Genomic DNA, 26,823 nt, shown 5'->3' on the forward strand with positions numbered 1-26,823 from the left:
ATAAGTTAAATATGTACCTGTATTCAATTCTATTTCAGATTTTATAATAATTTTCCTTCTTTTACGGCTGACACCAAATCACCTCATTGTGAAATTTCAGAATGATGGAGACAATCTTAAAAACGTCTTAGGAACAGATCACATAGTAAAGGACTGGGAATAAGACCAGCACTGAACTTAACAGAAACTATACCAGAAGCAAGAAGGTAATAGAGGAAATGTCTTCAAAATTCTGAAGGAATTATAATATTTCAACCTCAAATTCTATATTCAGCCAACCTTGTAATAAGATAAAAAAAACACTGCATGTTCCCTTTCTCAAGAAGCCTCTGGCGGTTGTGTGCCCTTAAAGTTAGGGAGTACATCTAGAAAGGTATGGAATCCAGAGTATAGGGCTTCTAACACAGAAAGAGGTGAAAATAATTTCAAGAATAACTGTGCAGCACACATAGAAGATAACCACTTCAGAACTGAGCAGGAACATGGAGAGATCCAAGGAATCTCCAAGAAAAAGAAATGGAACTGATAAAGATATTTTAACATAGTGAGACAATTTTTATATGGCTCCTGTGTGGGAATGAGTTGGCAATAAGGATACAGAAAATTAACAAAAACAAAAAAGACAAGACAGTTAATAACTCCAGGGAAAGCAGTAAGTTGTAAAGAAAGGAAATGTAATCATGGTATACTGTATGCTGAGTTGCAAAAAATATTTTTCACAGTCATTATAACATAAACATTGAATACTGACTTCACTCCTCATCTTTCATAGCAGGGAGCTAACAGTTAATGTCTAAACTGAAGGTGAAAAGAAGACCTAACAGTATAAGCCAAAGAAACAGCCAAAGGGATTGGAAGTGGCTGCCTTTAGGGAGCATGAAGGGGGTTAGGCAGGGTTGCATCAGTGACTGCTTTTGTGGGGCAGGCTATACACCTTATTTTACTCGAGTTTTGAAATTATGCACATATATTGATTTGATAAAAACAAAACAAAAATTGAAAGCCAGTGCAACTTTGATATTCTAAGCAACATAAAACAAAAGCCTGTTTCAGCCTGACTAAAAGCAACTCAAGTTAATGACAAATTATCTCTTTAACTTAAAAATGCCTGACTTATTAAAATGCTTTCCTGAACTACAGTGATCCAGAATACAACAGAAGTAAATTCTTTACAAGGTTACCTCATAAGTGAATCTGAATGTGCAACATTAGCAGTCATTTCTGATAGCAATATTACAGACTATTCAACATGACAAAGTCCTGTTATCTAGGTTTAAATCTACATAGAGATGAAAGGTGTACTTTAGTATTCTATATCCAAGAATCACTGAAATCTAATGTTCTAATCATACTGGAACAGAGATTTGGCCAAGTAATCACAGTGGAAGCAGAGTAATACTATGAGAACAACATGAGGGCTACAGGTACCAAAATCAAACATCCGGTGCCAATTTACTCCTGCTCTGTGACTGCAACTGCATTATTTCAGCTCAGTAAATATCTCTGGCTTTCCAAAAACACAAATATTTAACTATCTGAGAAATATGCCACTTAAACGAATAACAGTATCAGTACATTTTCAAGAAACAAAGCATCCTTAATAGGCATAAGTAAATTTAAAAATTTAAATGTAAACTCTCTCTAGAATTTAACTGAATCAGTGACTGATTTTTACCAAGAGTGTGCATTAATTTAATTTACCTTTAACATAAGAGATTCTGGGGCTTCAAGAGGCGTACAGGCATCAGGAGAGCCCACCAGCTCTGCTCCGTGAATTATGATCTTCTGACCCACAGTTAGTCTACTGTTCTTTAAGAGAGCTAAGAGGGGAGGATCCACCTGGGCCTTAATAGCATACCATCCATCTGTAAGTTCGACAATGGCCACTTTTGTGGTATCCATACTATTAGTTTTACTGCTAGAAGTTTCAGATATATTTGTGCTTAATGAAATTATTTCAGAAACACAGAGAACAAGCGTTTTTGCAGCTGTGTCATCCCTTTCCATTATCTTTTTTATAGCTGATCTTCTGCTTCTATCAATTTCCATATCATATCTAAAAAGAAAAAAAATGAATTATTTTAGAAATTGTGGGTCTAGAATTTCATTGTAAAAAGAAGTCACCGAATAATTGAGAATAAAAATTAAATACCTTTATTGAATACTGAGACTGAAGAGAATTTAAAATTTGGTAGCTGGTAATATATTAAGTTTTATACTGCTAAAATATGAATTAAATATTAAAACCCCCAAAATGCAAAAATGCTTTACTAGCAATCCCTGAATAGTGGATCAAATTAGTAATTCATATTCTTCTCATGTGCCAAGAGGTTATGGAGAGGGTGGGAGAAGAGGGAGACACAGGGTGTATGAATGTGTGATTGCTCTTAAGTGGGGGCTGGAGGGTGACAAGAGAACTGCGCTATACAACTGAACAGCAGTGTGGGATGGCAGCTGTCACCAACAACTGGCTCTGATGTGCAAGTCACAGACAGCACAGAAGTCTGACCCATACAATATATGATTATATAATATAGCGCTTTAAACTTGCCTGTATTTGAGTTGAAGAAGTACCCTTTCTGGGCTTAGGCATCTATTAGCAAATTCTTTAGGAAAGGCAAATTCCATAGCTGCCAGTTTCCATATAATCCATCTATAATGATTATAGACCCAAACTCTAGAAATAAGCTTTGGATCCACACCTGGGGTGTCACACAGAGCTCTGAACAAATAAAGGTAGAAGAAATAATAAAAGCCAGTTAAGATGTTATTGAATTCAATAACCCCGACTATTCTTTGCACAAAAACTAAATTGTACAAGATCATTCAATAAGTTTTTATGAGTTAACATAATAAGTATTATAATTTTAGAAAATGACATGTATCAAAATATGCTAATAAAAATTTCACTTAACATGTTAGTCAATACAATTATTTCAACTGGAAAATGAGATCCTTACTGTAAAATAATTATATTTTAGATTATATATTTCTTATTAAAGAGATTGTTTTTAGAAATCACCTAAGAACTTCCTTCTCTAGTCCTGGTTCTCTTCTTGATATCTGCTCAAATCTACAACTTGGGCCCTTTCTGCTCAAATCTACAACTCCTCCTCCTTTCCCATTCTCACTCTCAGCACTACATAAACAGAAGTAATTAAAAGAGAACTTCCATAAACTTCCACCCTCCTATCTACCAACCACCAGCATCAGTACTCTTACACATTGCCTTCTTACTCTATTTAAAAAATTGTACCTCTCCTCACCTCTCTCACCCCCTTTTTCCAGCTTTATCTTCAAAGTATTTATCACTTTTCAATATACTATACCATTTACTTATTCCCTTTAAAATTTTTCTTTCCCTGTCCCAAACTAGAATATATGATTTATTAGGGCAGAGTTTTTTTGTTTTGCTATCCCTAGTACCCAAGATAGTATCTGACACATAGTAGGTGCTCAATAAATATTTGTTGAATCATCAAAAACACAGCTTGAGACTCAACACGCAAACAGTTTGAACCATGCCCACCTGATTACAGAGTAATCACTCAACCTCTACACTATGCAGTCTACCTAATACAATTAAGTGATACAGCTGTTACTTTTCCAACTAGAATCAACAGCTGATATTTGTTATGTGGGACAAGTACCAAGATGTAAATAACATTCGTGTTTTAAAATACTCCAAAAACATAACAAAAATTTAAAGAAAAAATATTTTACCACTTTTCTCAAAACTATAAACTTAAGAAAGAAGTGACAAAAATAAGGGCACAGGAGAAAGGTTTCCTATCTCTTGTCATTGGCATGAGGTAATACCTCCCTGATAGCAAACATTTAAAATTATGTTTGTATAAACACTAGAATCCTAAGAGTATATATAGTTCCTAAACTGTTGATTTTTTAGGGCACTGGAGTTTTCTAGTCACTTGGTATTACTGATATTTAAGTATTTCTGTTTAACTTTATTTTTTATATTTTATATTTACTGAAATACACAATGAAAGAGAATATCCACACAAGTATACACATGTGTGTGGGTTTATGATAAGGCCAACTCACACTTAACTTTTCTTATCAGTCTTTATTTTGTAAAAGCTATAAGAATAATGTCCTAGTTTAAGAAAAACCAATTCACTAAATCCTAAGACAAACCAAAATTCACTTTTCAAAAGATTTCAACAGAATATCAAGTGAACCACATGTACTTAGAATGATTCAATGTATAAACTCTTGATTTCTAGCCAAATTTTTAAGTTCAGGAGAGATAAGGAAAGATAAAAAGGGACTTGTGAGGAAGAGAGAGATGATGGAACATATAAAAGTTAGTTAATACAAAATTTCTTTTTGCAGAGAGTACCTATAAAATTCTTCTTTTCCAGCCTTTCCATCATTGGAGGGTATGAGCCATCCACCATCAGCCAACTGTATTCCCTTTCCAGCCCATAAACTTTCCTTACCAAAATAATCCTGAGTGTGAAACTGAAAAGACTCTGCATTTTTGCTGTTAATTTTTACACAATGTTTAGAAACACCGTACCTATATAGCTGCACAAAATAAATGATAGAAAAATTTGATGAGTAAAAAACATCAAACAAAAGAATGTTTCACAGAAAAAAAAAATTATAACACGCCCAAACTGAATCTACCCAAAGTTTTTCATTTAAATATGAAAATATTCACTATAAAAATATGTAACGTACTTAATAGAAGCTAAAATATTTTTACATAATATAAATGACCTATACATTCAAGAGTCTGCTGCACCTTTCCCATTCCCATTGTGTACATGCCTCCTGCTATATCTGCCATAGGAAGTTGTTGTGGGGATAAAAAAGTAATTTAATGTTTAAGAAAACCTCTTAAGTTAAAAAAACTCAGAAGGGGCCCAGACTCTCACCTCTGCATTGCCCCAAATTCCAACTAGATAGTACTGGCTTAATAAGAATCCTTTTAAAAATGTAAATGGCTCTTAGCAGGTTCAGGGTTATGAGTCATTCACACTTTAAATTCAATGAGACTACTTTCCTCTAACACCCAGCTGAGAGCACTTATAGTAATAAAATGAATACATTTTGAAGGCGAAAGAGAAATTGTAATTTTGAAGCACTGATCACTTTAGTAGGATAAGGCAGCAGAGGAGAAGGAGGCTGCCACTGCAGGCTGATTAGGAAGCAAGATGATCTTACTCATCCATTTCTGCATCAATTTGTTTTCTTTAAACAATCTGAAGATGCCAGTTAATGAAATAAAGTTACACATTGCTATAAAAGCTATTAATTAGCATTATAGACAAAAGCATACCTGTTTATGAGAACATGCAGTGGGGACTCGGCCTTCTACTGCTACTTTCAGAGAGATTCTAGGCATAGTGGATGTTTTTGCAAGATACAGACTACCTGGCTGTGGAAAAATACGTTGCCTTTGTTTCTTTTTAATTCGCATATCCTGTATATCTCTGGCAGTCTGAAGATTTGTAATTAAATCTATTAAAGAATAATTAACAAAAAATAAAATTGAATATAAAATTTTAAAAGCACAACCCTTGTTTTATAAAATGATATATATCAATTTGCTCTAACTTTAAATCTTAAGGGATGAAAAAAAGTTTCTACTTGAAAAACGTTTCTAAAAGAACAGAAATAGATTATTTTTATTTCGAATTTGGAAGAAAATTAGTAGCCTAATAAAAATCATAATCCAATAATAGCTGTCCTAGACTGCGTGTCTAATAGCTTTTTTTTTTTTTTTAAGAAGAATGTCTACAATTGGCTACCTTTGAAAGAAAACATTAGAGTAATTTAAACTTAATCTTTGGACAGAAAAATCTAAAGCAATACAAAAGGTTTTGAAATTAGTAATCATCATAAAAGGGGGGAAAATCCTCAAGGTGTTATTTAATATAAGAAATATATATGTGAAAGGCAAAAATACGTCAACACAAAATTTCACACAATACCTAAAGGTTCTTCTTCACCCTTTGTGAAAAGCATAGTTGTTGTTTGATGAATTTCACTGTCATTAACATTATTTTCACCATCACCAGAGCCATGTTCATCTATGTTTTTTTGTTTTTGCTTGTTTTCCTCGAAATTAGTATTCCTGTTAACACACTGTTCATCTCTGTGAACATGCGATTTAGTTTTAAAAGGTGGGACAAAGACTTTCATTGGTTTGCCTGCAGTTATCGAGTGTCTCCTTTTTTCATTTCTCGGGGCAGGAACCTTACACAGTGGCTGCCCTGAAACTGATAAACTGCTTGAAGACTTTTCCAAAGTCAGGTGTTCAGAAAAATGAGATTTAGATAGAAATTCTTGACCAGATGCAGTGAAATTTGGATTCTGCATTTCTCGCCTTTCCGTACTTGTGCTACAATGGGGAGAAAATATTTAAGCTTGATTATTTACCAGTAAATGTACATATATATAAATGTTTTGGAATATGTATTTTTTTTTGTAGACCCTCAGTTGCTACATGGCAATCCTATTCTGGTAACTGTTCTGCATTTCATCATGGTTGCCCTCCAAAACAATACCACACTCTCCAAGTCTATCTCTCACACACTGACTCCCAGCCTTTGACTTAACCACCTACAAACATGAGAGAAGAGAATCTGTCAAACATGGATTCCCCCGTCTGTCTCCTCCAGGTCTATCACAGCTCCTCACTTACCTCCTTCCCCAGACGTCTGTCTACCCATCCTCTTCTCGTGGTAACCTCTTCACCTGTATTCTTGACCCCATCTCGTATCCCAGTCTCCTCGGGAGCCCCACTCTTGCAATGATTATTCCATCTCCTTCCTTTCTCTTTCTACCATCTGTTACATCTTTTTCATTCAGAAAGCCTTGCCCACCCTAGACTTTTTTCTCAACCTTATCTCCCTTTCAAGCTGATACTGTTATGTACCCCTCATGGCCAACCTTCCTCCAGAGGTAATCTAAAGTAGCTATTTTCACTTCCTCACTTTCCACTCTCTGAACTCTCATTTTCCCCACTAGTCTATAGAAACTGTTCTCAATAAAGTTGCTAATGACCTCCCAATACCAAAATAAAAAAAAGCTTCATGTGTAAACGCATTCTGCTTATCTGTAACAGTTTTCACAACTTTTTCATTTTTAAAATTCTCACTGCGAATATTTACACCACGATTGTCCCTCCTTTTCTTTCTTTCCTTTTTTTTTTTAACTGTTTTTTTCCTCTTTCTCTTAAAAATCTTCCTGCCTCCAAAGTTGGATTTCTTCCCTAGACACTTCCCCTGGGTGATATGAGTCATTTACATTGCTTAAATTACCATCTAACAATAAAAATATCAATCTGTATCTTTATGCCCGACATTCCCCAGGTGTTATTCCTACACTTTGAACTGCATCTAGTACCAGACATCCCTATCTTGATGTTCCACACTCATCTCAAACTAAGCATGTCCAAAACCAAACTTACCACCTTCCCTAGCGTACATGTTCTTCCTCGATATTTTGTTGAAAACCCCATACTTCCTTTTACCCAACCCTAAGCCCATGGAACTTGAAGTTACCCTACAACTTATTTAGTTATCCATTCATCTATCCAGCAAATATTTAATGTGTTCCTACTACTTGCCAGGCAGTGTTTTGGCTGGGGGATATACTGACAAATGAAACAAAATCATAGAGTCTACATTCTAGTGGAGGGAAACAGACAAACAAGTAAATATGTCAATTGGTATTATATATGCTATGGAGAAAATTAAAGCATGGTAAGGGGGACAGGAAGTGTCCAGCAGAAATAAATAAATGATATTTTATATAGGGTGGTAAGGAAAACGTTATTGATAAGGTGACATTTATACAGAGACCTAAAGGAAGTGAGAGGGAAAGCCATGAAGGGATTTGGGAAAAGACTGCTACAGGCAGAGTGGACATCACGTCCTGGGCTAGACACAAGCATGCCTGGAGCAGAGCAGGCAAGGGGAAAGTTAGCAGGTGAGACTGGAAAGGTAGCAAAAAGACCAGATCACAAAAAACCTGCATACCATGGTAAGGACTTCTGGCTTGTACTATGAGATGGGAAGTCATGGAACAGTTTTTGAGTCCAGAAATGACATAATCTGTCTTATATTTAAAAGGATCCCTGTGGCTTCTTTGTTGAAAATTCACTGTGTATAGGGAGGTGGGGGGAGGCAAAGTAGGAAGTAGGGAGACCAGTTCTGTTGAAATAATCTAGACAGTTTTATGGTGACTTGAATGAGGTGTTAAGGGTGGAAATGGTGAGAAGTGATTGGATTTGGGGTATATTTTGAAAGCAGAGTTGTTAGACTTTTACATTTACAGGAAAACAGGTAAGGGGAAAGAATATCAGCTTTGGAGATGTTACATTTAAGATGTCTATAAGTCACCCAAATAAAAATGTCAAGTAGGTAGCTGAATAAATATGTTGTTCAGGGAAGAAATCTGGGCTAAAGATATTGATTTTGGAGCTGTCACCAAATAGATGGTATACGGAGTCATGAGAGTGGATGAGATACTAGGGAGGAAGGGCAGGAAGAGAAGCCATCTGGAGCTCAACCATGGGGGAATTTAACATTTAGCAGTTAGGGGAAGAATTAGCAAAGGAGAGTAAGAAAGAACAGCCAGTGGGATAGGAGGAGACGTAAGACAGATGTCCCAGAAGCCAGAGTAAAGAAAATGGTAACTGGTAATCTTGATGAGGGGTAGTGGGTCGTGATGAAAGACTGGGATGGGCTCAGGAGAGAAAGGGAAGAGATGAAGTAGAGAAAGTGAGCTGAGACAATTCTCATGAGATGTGCTTTAAGTGGGGCCTAGAAATGGACTGGTGGGATAAGAGGAGTCAAGAGAGGCTTTTCTCTTCACGACGGGAGATTTACAGCAACTACCTACACTGATGGGACTAATCCAGTAAAGTGGAAAAATGATCAGTGCAGGAGGAAGAGGGGACAATGGCTGGACTGGTTTCCTTGAATAGACCTAGATGAGATCAAGTGCACAGGAATGAATAAACCTGGGCACTCCAAAACTTATTTTCACTGATTTTTCACTCCAGTGTTTTTAAATATGAAGAATATTGTGAAAATAAGGAGTTTGCTTTGCAAGTTATGATCAAGACCTCTATTTGAATCCACATGGAGATATTTTGCCACTCTCAGTTAATGACTCTCTGGCCAAATCTTAAATCTATCTTCCACTCACTCTCTGCTCTCCACCACATGTACTAACTAAACTAAGGCCTTTACTTCCTTACTAATCTCCTTGCAACATTTTCTTCTGGTCTGTTTCAAAAACACAAATCTGGTTGCGTCGCTTCTCTTCTTAAACTTCCAAACACAAACTATCGCCTATCCAGGTTTCGACTTGTCAGAAATGACATACAGGAGGCTTCCTTTTTGGTCCTACTCTCTCCATTTCTTTGTGTTTCCTCCCAGTCCTCACCCCACCCCCAGCCTGCCAAAACCCATGATGAAAGTCACACAACTTCTTACTGTTTCCAGATTTGCAATGCCCTCTTTAAGCAGCATTCTTTACATTCCATCTAAAGTACTTTTCCTATTAAGCTTTTGTCACATAATTAAGCTGCCAATTTTTCTATGCTCTCACATCACTTTATTATATTCATCTTAGTATTTACAGCACAATAATTCTTTTCATGCCTGGCTCCAAGACAAGCAATCTGACTTGGACTTACATATCTTTTCATCTATCAACACAGTATAAATTAGATACTTCGAAAAGGTGCTTAATACCTGTTTGTTAAATGCATAAAACTATTTTCCCATCATATGAGTAAATTAAGGTAATATGTAGATAAGTAAGCATTTACTTTATTTTTAATATTAAAACCTGTTTTTGAAAATGAAAAATTTAATAATCACCTGGATTTCTACATTCAAAACATGTATATTAGTAGCCTGCTGAAAAATATATTCCAGAATACAGTTCGATGACTTTTTCAACAATGCCACAAGTAGTTATTTTTGAAAAGATAACATTAATGCAATTTAAACCATATCTTTGGGCTTAAAAATTTACCATTAGAAAAGATTTTACAACTGCTGTCTACAATTTGAGATGCTTCTGTGATATTCACACCCATTATCTATAAGAGACACCTCAGTAACTGCTTCTTTTGGGCTTTTTTCTATTGAAAAGCCACCATGGAGAATGAAGATTTAGCTCCCACAAGACCACTTTCACTTTACCAAACACTCTTTCTCTCTCTCCTTTCCTCATCTTCCCAAGTTATGTATTTGATTCTGTCAATATTTCACATTTACATCATGACTAAATACTTTTTACAGCTGAATGTGTTATATTAGTAAAAAGTATTATGTGGTATTAATATGTAGTACATACTCATTGTACTTCCTATCTTTACAACTTTTGCTTTCCATTGGGTTGTTTTTAAAACTCTGCTACTTTTCTATGTACCTATCATTCATTCACACCCAAACTCTAAGCTTTATATATAGAATTCTCTTTTCATTGTGCGCCTTGAATAGTGTTTCTTCTAAGTTATTTTCATTAGTTTGATTTTTGGTTATTTCATTTTTGGTTTTTGTGATGTTTGGTAATCTTTGGTTGTCTGTTCATATTTAAGCATCAGGGATCAAAGAGCTGTTTGGAAGCCTTTGGTACACCGTTACTGATTGTAAGCAACACTGCAGATTAACTGGAAGCTTCCAATAGTGAAAACTTAGCTACTGGCATTCTGGAAGCTGAGTGGGGGAAGAAGACCTGGGGAGGAGAGCCCCCCAACATTCAGTGTGCACACATTAACCTGATCCCCCTGCCTTCAGTATATTACTCCTGCCTTCAACTGTGCCTAGTGTGTTCAATAAAGAAACCCTGTATTGTACCCTCCCTGGACAGTTAACCTCTAGCCTTTTGTTAGAGTGCATAAGAGGTAGTGCCCAGCTTCATGGAGTGAAGGAGGGGATTTGACTGCATCTTAAATAGACTTTCAACCTATATACCCTTATTTTGGCTCCTTCTTCACCACCCAATTATTTTTTCTTTCTTTTTTTTCTTAATTTTATTTATTTATTTATTTTTGGCTGTGTTGGGTCTTCGTTCCTATGCGCGGGCTTTCTCTAGTTGTGGCGAGCAGGGGCTACTCTTCGTTGTGGTGTGCAGGCTTCTCATTGTAGTGATTTCTCTTGTTGCAGAGCATGGGCTCTAGGCACGCTGGCTTCAGTAGTTGTGGCTTGCGGGCTCTAGAGTGCAGGCTCGGTAGTTGTGGTGCGTGGGCATAGCTGTTCCGCGCCATGTGGGATCTTCCCAGACCAGGGCTTGAACCCATGTCCCCTGCACTGGCAGGCGGATTCTTAACCGCTGCGCCACCAGGGAAGTCCCTCACCACCCAATTCTGAAGATTCACCAGTTCCTGAGCTTCTGAGGCTTTAGTGTAAAATGGTTGGTTCTCTCCTCTCCCCACTACCACTTTCAAATCAGTTTTCTCCTGTATGTATGCTTTGAACAATGTAGTCACTGTGGTCTCTCCCCTCTCCCATTCTCCCTGTCTTTGGGGAGGGTGTGTGTGTGTGTGTGCGTGCGTGCGTGTGTGTGTGCGTGCGTGCGTGTGTGTGTGTGTGAATTCCTTCATGGTTGTTTTGGTAAAAATTTGAGAGGCAATTAAAGTAGGTGAGTATGCTCAATTCACCATCTTTACCAAGAAGTTTCTTAATACATTAAAATATTTCAGGTTCTGTTTTAATCTTTTTCTTGTAGGCAAACTCTCCCAGGGCTTTATTCTTCCAAAATGGTCTGGGTACCTGTCTAGGTTTAGCCACACAGCTGTAATTCTGGGATCTCCCCCTTCTGTATAATCCTGATGATTCCCTTTACCTTTCTCCTATGTTGAATTCCTGTTTCTTAAATCCTATATCTTCCTCCTTCTGATTTATGGACTTTAGTTACCTCCCTGAGAAAAGTGTGTGGGAGACAAACCTTTTGATACTTTACATCTGAAAAATGTTTATCCTCACACTTATTTGATATTTTGGTCAGTGGTAGAATTCTAGGTTGAAAATTGTTTTCCTTCAGAATTTTAAAGGTATTGCTCTGTATTATACATTTTAGAATCTATAACCTTCTAGCTTCCACCGTTAATGATGAGAGGACTCATACCATTATGACTCGGGAAACTTTATTTGAAACCTGATTTTTTTGCCCTCTGGAAATTTTAAGGTTCCTCTCTGCCCCTACTGTTCTAAAATTTCACAAGGATATACTTTAGTACCGGTCATTTTTATTCATGTGCTTACTCAGAGGGTCCTTTTAATCAAGGAAACTCATGTCCTTCAGTACTGATAAAATATCTTAAATTATTTCTTTGAAAACTTGTATTTCTCCTCTGTTCCTTCTTTCTCAAAGTCCAAATCTTCAGATGTTAGAGCCACAGGACTTTAAAAATTATCTTTCATTCCTTTTTCATCTCCTCTTCTTTTTTGGACTATATCCTGGGAGTTTTCATAACTTTTATCTTCTATTTCTTCTACTGAGGTAACTTATTTGTGCCATCATATTTTTAACTGCCAAGAGCTCTTCTTACAGCAACTTGCTCTTATTTTAAGGATGCAATATGGTCTCTTTCCTGAAAATATTAGTACTTTTATGAAGTTTTCTTCTTGTTGCATGCTCTATTTCCTCTAAGTGCCTTTCCTGTCCTTTGGTTTTTGTACTTTGGGTACTATCTTTCCCAGAGGCTTTCTTCCAATGACGAGTGATCCTTGATTATCTATTCTCATTTAAGTGTGAAGCACTGAAGAGCTGACTGGAAGCTGTGTGCTGGTGTGGCTTGTCAGTTGTTGGCTTCACTGTCTGGTCATCTGGTATGCGGTTTAACTTAAGCAACCACAACTGTCAGTATTTTCAGTCTTTTCTATTCCTGTTACCCACAGAAACAATCCTCTAGTGTTCCGCCTAGAGGACTGGCTGCCAGCATTTGGGAGCCAAGTGTGGGAAGGAGGCTAGGGAGTCTCACTACTTGACACCCAGATTTTTACTTAATCTCTGTTTTCAGAATCTTCCCCCAACCCCATCCCCAATTCAGAATCCCTCCAATTCATCTTCTCTAGAGAATGACCTTCTGGTCTTTTGACAGAAGAGGGATAATTGCCTGCGTGCAGTGGGGGAGGGGATGTAGATGTCTCTTAAACAGATTTTCAACTAATCTTCCTATTTTCTACCTCACCTTCAGAAGTACATGTTGCTGCCAATTTGAGTCTTTCTCAGGTTCTTTAGGGGAAACTGAGTAGCTTCTCTGCTTGCTCTAATGTCAGGTTTTAGCTTTCTATGTCTTTCTAAATCATTCATGATTTTTAGCTTCTAAAATTTTGTTGTTTCTTCTGAAACAACACTGTACTTACAGATTTATACATTAAAAAAAATTCTCTTAGTAACTAGTAGGGTTTTGAGAGGGAGGAGAGATAAAAGCATATTTTCAACATATGCCATCTTTAATTTTTCTTTCACTTTCACTAATATAATTGAGATATAATATACGCCACCTTTATTAATTGGTTTTGAGTAATTTCCTTAACCCCTCTCAACCTCAGTACCTTATCCACAAAACTGCAATAAAATCTGTTTGTCTACTTTACAAAGTTATTAAAAATGAGATAATAATATGCACAGCACTATAAAGTACTACCAAAGTACAGAATTCTTTAATCCTGATGCAGGCTTTCAAAAAAGGGAAGTGTTAATGTCTGTACTATATGTTAGAGCCAGTATTTACAGAAATATTTATTTAAAAAACCCACATTTTTCCTACACTATATTAGTAGAATTAAAAAAAAAAAAAATTAAACATGTCTTACCAAGAGGGTCCACAGGTAACTGGCTCTAAAGAAATGTGATGCATAAACAATCTTCTGTCTTTCATTGTGCCTAGAAAAATATTATTTTACATTATGTATTAATGAAATGTCTTTTATATTATGTATTAATGAAAATCTAATGGGAGATTTTATTTCCTATGTCTGTTCATTACACTTTATTGTAAATATTTACACAAAAATGTGAGAAAATTATATATTTAAAATTTTTCAGTGCATATAATGAATGCTTAGTTAGTAACCATCAAAAATTTGATTCACAAATTAATAATGATTAATACCAAATAACTCACAGTGCAAACATATATAAGAAATCAGTATAAATTTAGTCAGCTGATGTTAATCATAACTCAAATGTGTTAGTGAATTGCCGATGCAAATTTAAAATTTAGTTTTATGAAGGTTGACAAGCTAAACTGTAGATATTATTCATTCTCAGCAGGTAACTTGTACTTCTTAAATCTTCAAAACTAGTCCATTAGTAGGGACGGGATTGGTTGAATAAACCAGAATACACTGATACAGGCACATGATCAAGTACTATACAACCACAAGAAAGAACGAGGAAGACCTCTTGATACTCATTAAGGCATGATCTCCAGATAAATTCTAAAGTAAACAACAAACAAAGAAGGTACAAAACCATGTGCATACTGATACCTTTTGAGTAAGAAAGAAAGGTAATGAGAACATATATACACATATTTACTTATTTTCACAAAAAGAAACCTAAAAGGATAGACCAAAAACCATTTAAAATAGTTACCAATATAGTGAGCAAGAAGTGAGGAAGGTGGTGAACAGTGTAGAGGAGATGGTGATGGAAATAAGGCTTCTCCAAGTAAACCTTTCTGTACTTTTGATGAATGAACTATGTAAACATTCTATTTATTCACATACAAAATTAAAAAAGAAAAAGAAAATCCTAAAATTGAAAACTAACTAAAACAAATGAATCTAACCTAATTATTAACTTGTTAACCACAAACAAAATAATTATTATGAGTGGCATTTGAACACAGAACTTTGACTCCACATTCTTAATGATATATATTCTTAGGACAAAAACTGCAAAGAATTTTTAATTTCCCTTAGTAGTTTTATTATTGGTATTTAGTAACACTGGTATTGTAAACTTGAAGCTATTATACATATACTGTAAGACAGTGATTCTCAGAGTGATCCATGGAACCCTGGGTGGGAGGAACCCACAACCCTTAAAGGGGATCCAAGCTGTCAAACTATCGTAATAATAATCATATAATAATAAGAATAAGAAGAAGAAGAAGAAGGAAAAGAAGGAGGAGGAGAAGAAGTTATATATATCTTTCTCACTGTGTTGACATTAGCACTGCTGGTATGTCCTGCTGCATACTTTAGTGCAATAATTGTCTTGAGGAAATGCACTTTATGTGAACTGCATTAATCATTTTTGTCCCAAAGAATTCCATTTTTATTTGAAAGAATAACCAACAAACCACAATCTTTCAGACTTGGGTATTCAGCAGACATTTCTTCAAAAATGAATGAAATGAGCTTATCACTACAAAAAAACAAGTGAGAGTATCTGTTGCCAAACAAACTGAATTGTAAAATTCAAGCTTTTAAACAAAATGACAATTTTGGAACGTTTGTATCTGGCTGTTAGCTTGACAATTTCCCAATACTAAATTTTCAGATTAGATCAGTGGTGACATTAACAAAAGTAATTGTTTAAGATTGTATAATAAAATGTGTCAACATTTGGAAGAGCTGCATAACTCTGAACTAATATTTTCAAAATGACCAATGCACAATATTTAATATTTACAAATATTAAAATTTCTCAGTTTTAATGTTGAATATGGCAAATATAAATAGATATATCCACACAACCAAATGCTCTTTGGGATCCTCAATAATTTTTAAGAGTATAAAGAGATCTTGAGATCAAAAAGTTTGAGAACCATGGCTGGAAGATAAAGCAAATAAGTAAATATGTTAATGCTATTAGAAACCAAGAATGCAGCATTAATAAAAAATACACCAGCAGCTATGAGCATAGTTAGCATTCAAATATTGTTTTTTAAAAAATATTAACCACTGGAAGGATCTTTGTAGATTCTAAGGATTCTAGAACTGGGGCAGGGAATTACAACAACTCCCTGGGACATCTTCTCGTGATAATAAAAAGCAAGAAAGTATTCAAAGGTTAATTAAAGCATATTAAAAAAAAAAAACTCGTAGGAAATACTTGAAGAGGTTTCCACTTTCAAATTTGAAATGATTTGAGCATCAAAAAGAATGTTTTCTTTTGTAAAGAAATACATTATTTATAATGTGTTCTTTTAAACTTTATATATACATTATAAATAAAAATCTAAGAAATCAGTTTTACTCAACTAAGAAAAAAATTCCTTTACTACCATTAGTAGTGATTACTATACCAACTACTCTTTACTCTGAAAATTGGTAAGTAAAGGGAAAGAATTCAATATTTACCCTGCCTTTTTAGGAGGAACTATAGAGTTCATCCCCAGTTGTTAAGGGAAAGCTCTTCCTTGCTGAAGAATCCCATCTAATAAATGTATAAGAAATAACATAACTCTAAAGTCACTGTTTTTCAATTAAATAACTGATTCACGTAAATATTATGAAATCAACTAGATTCTAGAACCTGAGCTTAAAGTATTTTACTAAGTTCTTACTAAATTCTTACAGCTTTTTATTTTAAAAGCCATTATTTTGTTATCATTTCACATTTCTCAATTATGGAGAACCTCCACATTATACTAGGTATTATGAAGGAAAAGCTTACATAACAAAACAAGGCAAGATGTAAGCTTTAACAAACCACACTGTAAAGGCGTGCCCAATTACCTACATACCCAAAGAAAAATAACTTAAAGAATACTAAGTATAGTAACTATAGAGGGGAAAAAGATAAGGATAAAAAGCAAATTTTACCATCTGGAGTGCTTTTTGAAGCCTTTAAGTATTTTTCTTGATTTTCTATTATCCTGTCAAATTCATTCAACAAGTTTCTTTTGATTGGGGGTTCTCCTAAAAGGAAATTTCCATACGTGTTTTTAAAACAAGTAATATCAATTTTTTTTTAAAAAAAGCCTATAGGGCTTCCCTGGTGGCGCAGTGGTTGAGAATCTGCCTGCTAATGCAGGGGACACGGGTTCGAGCCCTGGCCTGGGAAGATCCCACATGCCGCAGAGCGGCTGGGCCCGTGAGCCACAACTGCTGAGCCTGCGCGTCTGGAGCCTGTGCTCCGCAAGGAGAGAGGCCCGCGCATCGCGATGAAGAGTGGCCCCCGCTTGCCACAACTGGAGAAAGCCCTCGCACAGAAACGAAGACCCAACACAGCCAAAATCAATCAATCAATCAATCAATCAAACATACGCATCTGATTCAAGATCCTCATTAAAAAAAAAAAAAAAAAAAAAAATACCACTGCTTTAAAAAAAGCCTATAGTCCATTTTTTAAAAACTAAAGTACTGACTCTTACAATATGTTAACTAAAAAATACATGATTATAATTTAAATAGTGAAAATTCTATTTTGAAAGAGAAAATTATTTTTTCAACGTCAACTTAATTTCTATTATTTTTTGACCATTTAAAATACCACTATTTAATAGGGTCCAGGGATAAACAGGTGTTACCAGATATCACAGATAAGCTATTTTTTTAATAAACTGCCACTTAGTAACTCTAGGTTTACTGGCAATAAGGACAAACAAAATTTCTTCAAATAAACTTTTTTTTTTTTTTTTGCATTACACTCAAGAAGGAATTTATTATATAGGTCCTTGAATTAGAGTCAGTAAGTAGGAGAAAAGATTTTAAATTACCAAAATTACATTAAAGTATTAGCAAAAGTAATATGTACTTCTTATTTAAAAACTCTACAAAGGCTGAGAGTAAACTTAAACCATAATTTGTTATGCATTTCCATGTCATCCTGAGATAATATGTGTTAAAAGATACTTTGCTTTTTGATGCTTTTTTAAAAGTATAAATCAAGTTTTATTGGAAACCTGAGTTGCATACAGAGTCAAGGTGGAGATAAACCACAAAGTCACTGGGTATTAGGAATTGACGTTTTATTTAAGAAAGCGAACTTGAAGGATTTAGTAAGTAAAAATGTCCATGCAAGGCTTTATCAAGTGTTAGATTATAAAGTGACTTAATTGCTTGACAAGAACCTGTACTATTCAAGTAACCAGAAGCTGATTAAGCTATATATATTTATATCTAACATAAGTGAGGGAAATGAAACAGTGATGCTGTTGAGCACATTTAGTAGAAGTCTGAGTTGTTTTTATTCCTAAGCATAAGGCCAACCTTTAGTTCACACATGAACAAAACGGGGTCCTATAAATAAAGCCATTATTTTCCATGAAAGAATTATGAATATCTTTAAGCATCTGCACCTCAGAATTTTGCACTAGAGAACAGCAACAGTTTAAGGTAAGTATTATAAACTTACTACTTTGTCCATAACATAAACTTGGTAAAGAATGTGACCTGGATAAGACTTGATTAAGCAAGTCTGTATCCACCAGGATGACTTAAGGGCAAAATGCACCAAGTGGAAGAATGAAATGACTGGCTTCAGTGTCTTTATGTGAAGGGACTGGACAAGAAAAGTTGTGGTAACTCAACTACTCTACCAGTCTAGAGTTTTTAAACAGGAGCTAGGTATTTAAGATCATCCACTTAAAAGTTGGAGGGTTAGTTTTTATTTACTTTAATTGTAACTGATCAACAGATTCAATTATTTAAGATTACTCCTAGTCAGAGATACTAACAGAAAAAAAAACAAACATCCAATTAACCTAATAATTGAAATAAATTGTAGTAAACATACTACATTCAAAAGAGAAATTAGAACATACGCCAGATGGCATTAAGACCAGAATACTATTTGCTAATGGTAACTGATTTTAGAACACTTCCTGGATGAAAAAAAAAAGCAAGCTAACCAACACCTATAATTAGAAACTAACTTTCAAAGTTCTTAAGACCCAGAGTCTGAACCTCTGCACTCTCTCTCCCTCTCTATGTGTATGTATGTAAACAGGACTCAACCAATGACTTCTTGGTACACAGACTCAGTGATATCACGAGTGAAATCGCATTCTCCCAAACTACACATAAAAGTCTGAAAAAAATATACTCAGTGTATAATATCCTAATTGCTACAAGCTAGCATATCAGAATTATTAAGGACTTAATTTAAAAAGTGATTGGGAAACCAACAGGAAATAACAGACGCTTACCAACTGTGACAAGTGCATCTCCTCTTCTTTTTCCAATTCCTGAATTTATCAAAACCGTTTCCTCGTTTTTTTGGCATGTAGAAAGAGAGTGTTTGGAGTGGCTTAGAAGTTCAGAATCTGTCAGCTCATCATCTTCCATAAAGGCTTTGGCAATCTCTACTGCTTCTGTTTCAAAATAGTTTTCTGGATCTTTGGAGTTAGTAGAACAAACTTCTGTATTTATTTCCACAGGAAGATCAGGAAAAGTTTCAGTCTTCCCAATTTCCATTTTTATATTTTTAGGTAAAACTTGTTCTTTACCCATAAGACGAATGTTCTCAATGTGTGATACTTTGGTTCCTGACATCAACTGTTGTTTGTCTTGCTTAAACTGAGAGAGATATGTAGAAGCATTAATAGCATGATTATTTTCTGAAGAACCACTTTCAATGTTATAGTTGTTTGACAATTTAAATTCTTCATTATAGGCGTTTCCTGTTTTGGAGCTTACAGAGTGTGCTGAGGTTCTCTTATCAATACAAGAAAGAGGAAGTATCTTTGATACATCTTGTCTAGATGGAGGTGAATGCTGAAGACTACATTCAGTTCCAATTAAATCAAATTCCTCGAACATTCCCGTAACTTTGCAAAAGGCACTCTCAGAAACTGGAACCTGTTTTCCACTTGCTGTACTAAATCCAGAGAAAGCAGATGATAGTAAATTTTGGGGGGTGTGTATCACAGTATTTTCTTCTCTTGCAAACTTGTTTGAATGTTCTTCATTACTTTTAAATGATACTTTGGAAAAGAGTTGCTTAGCACTATCTTCTGTCTTAGAAAATACCTGTCTTGCCTTTTGTAATGCAGCATCTGATACTTGTACAGATTTTCCACTTGCTGTGCTAAAAATCCCACAAACATTTATAGAAGAGACTGACTTGGGACATTTTCCCATGTTAAATTTACATTTATCAGAAGTTTTCAAATTAATGTGACAAACTGGTATTTTAGAAACTTTCTCCAATCCAGATATACTTTGGTCATGTTGTAAAATGTGTTCACTTTGAATGTTAGGAAAAACCTCGTGTGAATGCATACTATGTTCTTCACTATCTGGAGAGTTAGGAAAAATAATATCCTCTGAATCACCCAATGCCTTATGAGAACCTGTCACAATTTTTGTTCGGCCAGTGCCTGATTCACTCTCAGTGTTTTGCTTAGTTACCTTCCTGCAGTTGTCTGTAAACCTCTCTCTCACTTTTGTTTCATGAGAAACAAAGGCTATTTTATCACTTGCTATACTGAGTGCAGGTTGCTCTGTCTCAAAATTATTTGAACCAGATATGGCCACTTCAACAGCTGTGGTCTTATTTTTGCATGGTGAAGAGTTAGTCACAAGTTTCTGAACACAACTATCTTTGTCTACAGCTTGTGGGTTTATGTTTACTTCTCTTACAGTGGATAGTACTTCAGAAAAACTAGTGTTTTTTCTATCTTTGACATTCCTCACTACTGACTCAATATCAGAATTATGACTTTTATTTTTTGAGAGATACTCTGACTTATTAAATAACTCATTGGAATGAGAAAAATCAGAATGATATGAATAGCTGTTAGACATGCTGTTACTTAAGGAAGTTATAGGACTTTTTCTTGTTTCTTCTTCTATATTTTCATGTACTTTAACTTTCAGAGAGATACTATTTGATATCTTGAGATTTTCAGTTTGTCTATATAAATGATCACTTAAGAGCCTGGGTGGCATGGCTGTCTCCTTAGAAACAAGCTTTTTCTCCTCTAGAGAATTCTGCATTTCTTCATGCTTTGGGGCAGTTTTTTCAACTGTCTCACATGCTAATTCAAGCCCTTCTTTACATACCTCTCTGTCCTTCAGCGTCTTTGCCCCTTGATGGCTGAAATTAGTGATTTCACTATTATCTTGCTTTTTTTCATCAAAAAGATTTTTCACTTTGTCCAAAGATTCCTTCGCAATTTTTACTTTTTTCCCACTAGCTGTATGAAAACCCAACATGGTTGGTTCTGTGATCTTTTTGATTTCACATTCAGGTCTCTGCTGGAGAGTCAGTACTTGATTTTTAATACCAACTGGGTTGCCTCCTTTCAATATTTTGTTTTTGACCATATCTGTTTCCTCATGACTTGAAACGTCTGTTTTGTTGATATTTACATCAGAAAGTAATTCAGAATTTGAGGAATCTGAAAAATTATTCAGTTCTTCTGCAGATTTTTCATCAAAGAAATTTACAACTTTATTTAAAGACTCTTTAGAGACTCTGATGTTTTTCCCACTTGCAGTCTGAAAGGACAAATCAAAAACATCAGAATCTTTTATATTTTGCCTCATCTTGTTAGCGGTTGACTCTTTTTTATTTGACATATTAACATTAAATGTTTCTTCAGCTTTCACAACTTCCAAACAAGTTAAATCTGACAAACTTTTAATTTGAATGTTTCCCTCCTTCATAAACTGGCTAGATAATTTTAGATGTATGTTTTGTTGATCAATACATGGCAAGCCATTTTCATCTTTATGAATATAAACTGTATCATTTTTACTTGAAGCATTGCCATCAGATTCTAAGTTACAAACAAAACCAGTACATTTGTTATCTTCATTTTCAGTATTTCTCCTGTAGTCTTCAGTATATTCTTCGACAAAAATGCCAGTAGTCATTTCGATGTTATTTTGTAGTATTAGCTGGCATTCATTATTTTTCTCACTTAAATTTTTATCATTGCTGTAATTTTCTACCTTAAACATTGAAACATCAGAATCGTTACACTGACTTGAAGAGAAACTTCCTGGATCTACTTCTGCAGGAGTTTCCTCACTAACATTCTCAATGTCACTGAACAGTTTCATGGCTTTCTGCAATGCTTCACTAGAAACGTTCAGTTTTGTGCCACGAGCAGAATAAAAGCCCCTAAACTCCACTTGGTTTTTATCTGTTAAATAACCAGAAGCACTTTTGTTACAGTTTGTTGTTGACAAGCAAGCCAACTTTTGCTTACCTCCAACTATACCTTTACATTTCTTGCTGCTACCTACCTGACTGAGAGATGGGGCATTAATTGTGAGATGAAGATCAACATCTTTCCATTCCTCAGAAGTGGTATTCAAGACAGTTATCTGGTTTTCAGGCATTTCAAATGGATTACTCTGTAACATGTGGCTTGGTTTTCTAAACTGTGTAAAATCAAACTGACTTCCCGATTCTTCCAATATAGTAGAAAGTTCTGTAATTTCTGCCTTTTGACTAGGTGTTAAATTATGGTTTGAATTAAAGTCTCGCTTTAAAGATAAAACTGGAGGAGTTGTGTGACTATTTCCACTATCAGAAGCAATTGCACTACTCTGCACATACCCAGATACAGTATTAACTGACTGTGAATCAAGTTCATGAGGTCTGCTTCCTTTCTTTCGATTTTCTAATGATACAGTATTTACAATTTCAACACAGGCTAAGCTAGTAGGATAATGTTCTTCAATATCTTTGAAGAGCATTTTACTTTTCTTAATGTTGTGTTCAGAGAGCTTTATTTCTTTATTAGAAGCTGTTCTGAAGCCACTTCCAAAATTGTGACTTGAAATCAAATCTGAGAGTCCTGCCCATTTGTCGATGCAATCATTATTTCTGTTTGATTTCATATCTATATCCAATGAGACATCTGACTTTGAATCTTGACCTAGAGTCATTTTTGGTGGTTGCTTTACACTATTTCTATTCTTCTCTGCAAGATCACGGACTACATCTGATGAACCAAAATCTTTTGTAAGTGACACTTTGGCTGCTTGTCCGTCATCTATGTCTGTACATGCTACTATGGCAGAGTTCTTGGGAACAGGTTCTCTTAAACAATTGAGGTCTGCCTCATGAACTTCCTTAATATGTCCTAAAACAGGAATCTTCCTTTCAGTAGTTGTTTGAAAGACAAAATTATTCTCTTTGTCTGGGAAAAGTTCTTCAGAGTTTGGAGTGACAGTCATTTTTGAAATTAAAGCAGTTTCTTCTTGGTCTTTTTGGATTACTGTGAGATTTGTATTTTGGTTGAATTGTACCTTCATAGAAGGTGATGCTTCTGTTACGTATTTTTCAGGTGACAACAGCTCAGCTTTTTTAGAATTTTCAGTTAAAACACGTGTTTCTTGATTCTTTTCCATGGAAATACTTTTGGTTAATTCAAAACCAGCTTCACAATTCTCAGATTTTATTTTCTCTGACATATTTTTATATGATTCTTTTCCTCTAGAAATCACAACTGGATTTGACAGAAGATCCTTGGAGCTAGGAGTTAAAATGGTGGTATTATCATGGCCATGTAAAAAGCTCTCCTGGGATTGGAAGAGAATATCACTATATTCCTCTGAATGTGGCAATGCAGGGTGAAATACTGCAGGCAATACTTTTTCCTTTATATCTGAAACTCTCTGGCTTTTTGGATCATCTTCACAGTGCTTTTCCTGCAAACATGACACATAACCAGTTTCTGTGGTTATAAATGACTGCAGTTTTTCCTTATAAATTTTTGCTTCTTTATAATCAAGATCCTGAGATATTATTTTATTATTATTAGAACTGCTTTCATTATTAGAACATTTTCTCATAATTGTCCCAAAAGAGCTGGTTAAAGACAAAGCTGGTTCTTCAGAATCATTCTGTAAACAGTTTTTTTTAACAGAAGAATGCAATAAACCTAAGCATAAAGACACAAAGTGACAAGATGAAATTGCAGTTCCATCAATCACATTCACTAAATATTTTCCACTAAGTTAAAAAGGTAGTGTCTAAAACAAGAATTACATGAAAAGCAAGAAGTGAATGTCAGGTTTAAAAGAATTCTAAATATTCTCTATTTTGAATTTATTACATTTCCCAACTAAAGATATATATAGGACCTAGTTTTTTTTAATAGTATTTATCAACTCAATTAAAATTAGTATGTAGTTCAAGAAAGCAGCTAGCTGCCATAAGTAAAATTCAAAGTAATTTTATTGGAAAATAAAATTAGAAAAAATTCTTTGCTAATATTGATGTAATAGGAGTCAGAAAAGCAAGGCAAAGAAAAGGAATTAGAAAACTAACATTTCCCTTGGTTAATTCAGTCTTTCACATTGAAAAAAAAAACAAAACCCAAAATGAACTTTTTAAAAAAGGTTCTTCGCATGAAAGGCCTGAAAGATTACCTAATGTCAGGCAAATGGGTTAAACTGCTCTGTTTCGTTAATTTTATTGACCCTCTGAATTTCCTACTAACAAGTCAAAATTATTAATCTCATTTCATTTAATCACTAACCAGTACTACATATTAGTTGTTTCACTGGTTTTATCTCTGATATATACAGTATCAAACATTTTTCTCTGGAAATTAACCTAAATCTCAAACTGTTCTCTACTCCAGTTCCACCAAACCTATTGTTCACTGAGATACTACCACCCACTCAAATCTTCGCACAGGGAGATAAAATCACCTTTTTAACATACAGTATAGTTACTGGTAAATAAACTGTTGCTCAAATAAAAAATGAGTTTCATTGTGCACACTCCTGACACCCAGAGATATAGTAATAACTCTAAGCAATCTCTAAATATTGAAGAAAACTATATAATAACAACAAAAAAGTCACTATTTTATGACTGCCTTACATTAAACTTAGCTGGCAGTTAGCTTTTTTCTATTTTTTACATGCTTTAAAGAAAATACATATTAAATAGCACAACATATTTATAGAATTGTCCAACTTGCATATAATAAATACTGAAAATTAAAGCAGGAATTAAGTAGCCAAGCTCTTGATGTTTATGAATCACATGCTCTGTCTCAAGAGTTATGATTATATATATACTATGCAAATTAATCCAACAAGTTTGAATGAAATGATTCTGAACATTGGTAATCAAAGGTCTAAACAACAATGCCTGATACTGAATATAAAATACAGATTTAAAAAAAACCCAAAACACTACAAAAGAAAAAACTACAGAATGAAAGCAGGAAGTATGCTTTTTAAAAAGGTTGAAGAAAGAGATTCACATATTCAAATAAGAAACTTGTCACCATCCATAAAACTAGACACACTATTCACACACACGCACACACACACACAGAGGTACCTGAATCAACATTTGTAAATGTATGTGGTGCTTCCAAAGGCTTTGCTTCAAATTGGACTGAAGAGTTAGTTAGTTCTGATTCTTGGTCTTTCTGCATTTTCAGTCCTTGATAAGATGTTTCATCACAAATAGCATAAATGAACTTTTTTGTTTTCTTTTTCAAACTGGATATTAAACCTGCGTTCTTCAAAGCTACAGAAGTATGTTTGGTAGTGGCTGGCCAGCTGCCATTATCAACTGAACTTGTATGTAAAGAATCCTCTTTCTGTGAGCAAACAGTTTGTACTTCCGATCCACTTTTAGAGGCTTCTGGTTCTTTTTTAAAGTTTGCATCAGTCATATTACTTGAGAAATCTGCTCTGAAAGTCTTTTCAGGTGACTCTCTTTCCCTGAATACAGACTTCTTGATACCCAGAAGTGGAGAAGCTACTAGAGAAGAATCAGATAGTGCTTGCTTTCCCACAACAGTGGAATCTTCACGAGACTCAAGACACTGCCCTTCATCTCTCTTTTTTACCACTGTTTCCTCATTTAATATCTTCACTGTTTTTGATATGCTTGAAATGTGCAGCAAAGAATTTTCTAAAGTAATGAAGTTGGTACGTTCTTTCTCTGTACCTATGACGTCTTCTTCTGAATTATTTTGGTCACAAGAAGAAACATGCAGTAGGGATGTTTTCTCCATCTGGGTTCCATTTAGACCCGAGAGGGTTAGCTGAGACCATTCAGAGGCTGAAGATGGTACAATTTCCCTGTAGATTTTGTCAGTTCCATTCCCAGGGGGCTTCTGATTTATTACATTTGAATCTAATGGATCACTGTCATTTGGCTCCATTTCAGATACAAACGAATGTTTATTTTTTGTCATTTGTATTTTAGCTTCTTCATATTCATCGGTTTTTGTTTCATTGAAAATATTTTTCCTAGTCTTGCCAGTTTTTATTTTTTGTAGATTTCTTGTTTTACATTTAGAAACACATACTGGAAAACTATCTTCTTCAGAGATATCTGCAACTGTTTCACATACTTCATCTTCTAGGACATTTGGCATTGACTTTTCAAAATGGTCTTTGCAGCTATTTACTTTACCAAATGAATCCTCTACCATTTTCTCCAATCCTGTTAAAATATAAAGCAGAAGCATTATTAATAATGTTTTATAACACAAGCATATAATTTATACTACTCTCAAACCTTTTTCATAGAAATAGTATACACTGAATAACACATAATTTAGCATTTAAAGGGTTATCCTGAGTGCTAGATATTTTTTGGGTAGGGAGGCATCAACCTTGCCCTGTTCTTCTGGTCAAGAGATTCCACTGTACTCAGAGCCTTTTATTCATACTCAATCCCTAATAACCTTTCTTTACCAGCTCTACACAACTGAAACTCACTCAATTTTACTATATATACACAATTTAATATTCTAAGATTTATCAAACTAGAAGTTCCAAATTTTGTGGCCCTACAACTGGCAATAAAATCTGATTTTATACATACATACACACACACACAGATATCCAATCCTACACATTTATACAGATATACACAAATACTAAGAATATGCAATATTCCAATGACCTGATTAGGTAACTTTAGGTA

The 26,823-nt window shown here is 34.8% G+C and overlaps 1 protein-coding gene across 2 annotated transcripts in view; it reads right to left on the reverse strand.

Moving 5' to 3' along the window:
• Positions 1–26,823, reverse strand: part of BRCA2 (BRCA2 DNA repair associated) — a 54,121-nt gene that overhangs the window by 15,200 nt on the left and 12,098 nt on the right. The window contains exons 10-18 of one of the 2 annotated variants that reach the window (XM_057532630.1): positions 25,219–26,337; positions 19,106–23,800; positions 16,779–16,874; positions 13,815–13,884; positions 5,961–6,370; positions 5,306–5,487; positions 4,361–4,548; positions 2,552–2,722; positions 1,702–2,056 (exon numbers count right to left, since the gene is read on the reverse strand). In XM_057532630.1, coding sequence (XP_057388613.1) covers positions 1,702–2,056; positions 2,552–2,722; positions 4,361–4,548; positions 5,306–5,487; positions 5,961–6,370; positions 13,815–13,884; positions 16,779–16,874; positions 19,106–23,800; positions 25,219–26,337 — 7,286 coding nt within the window. The remainder of the gene's footprint in view (positions 1–1,701; positions 2,057–2,551; positions 2,723–4,360; positions 4,549–5,305; positions 5,488–5,960; positions 6,371–13,814; positions 13,885–16,778; positions 16,875–19,105; positions 23,801–25,218; positions 26,338–26,823) is intronic. The other variant, XM_057532631.1, reaches the window with a different exon arrangement.

The sequence above is a fragment of the Balaenoptera acutorostrata genome, chromosome 18 (assembly GCF_949987535.1).
Source record: "Balaenoptera acutorostrata chromosome 18, mBalAcu1.1, whole genome shotgun sequence".
NCBI classification, from domain to species: domain Eukaryota; kingdom Metazoa; phylum Chordata; class Mammalia; order Artiodactyla; family Balaenopteridae; genus Balaenoptera; species Balaenoptera acutorostrata.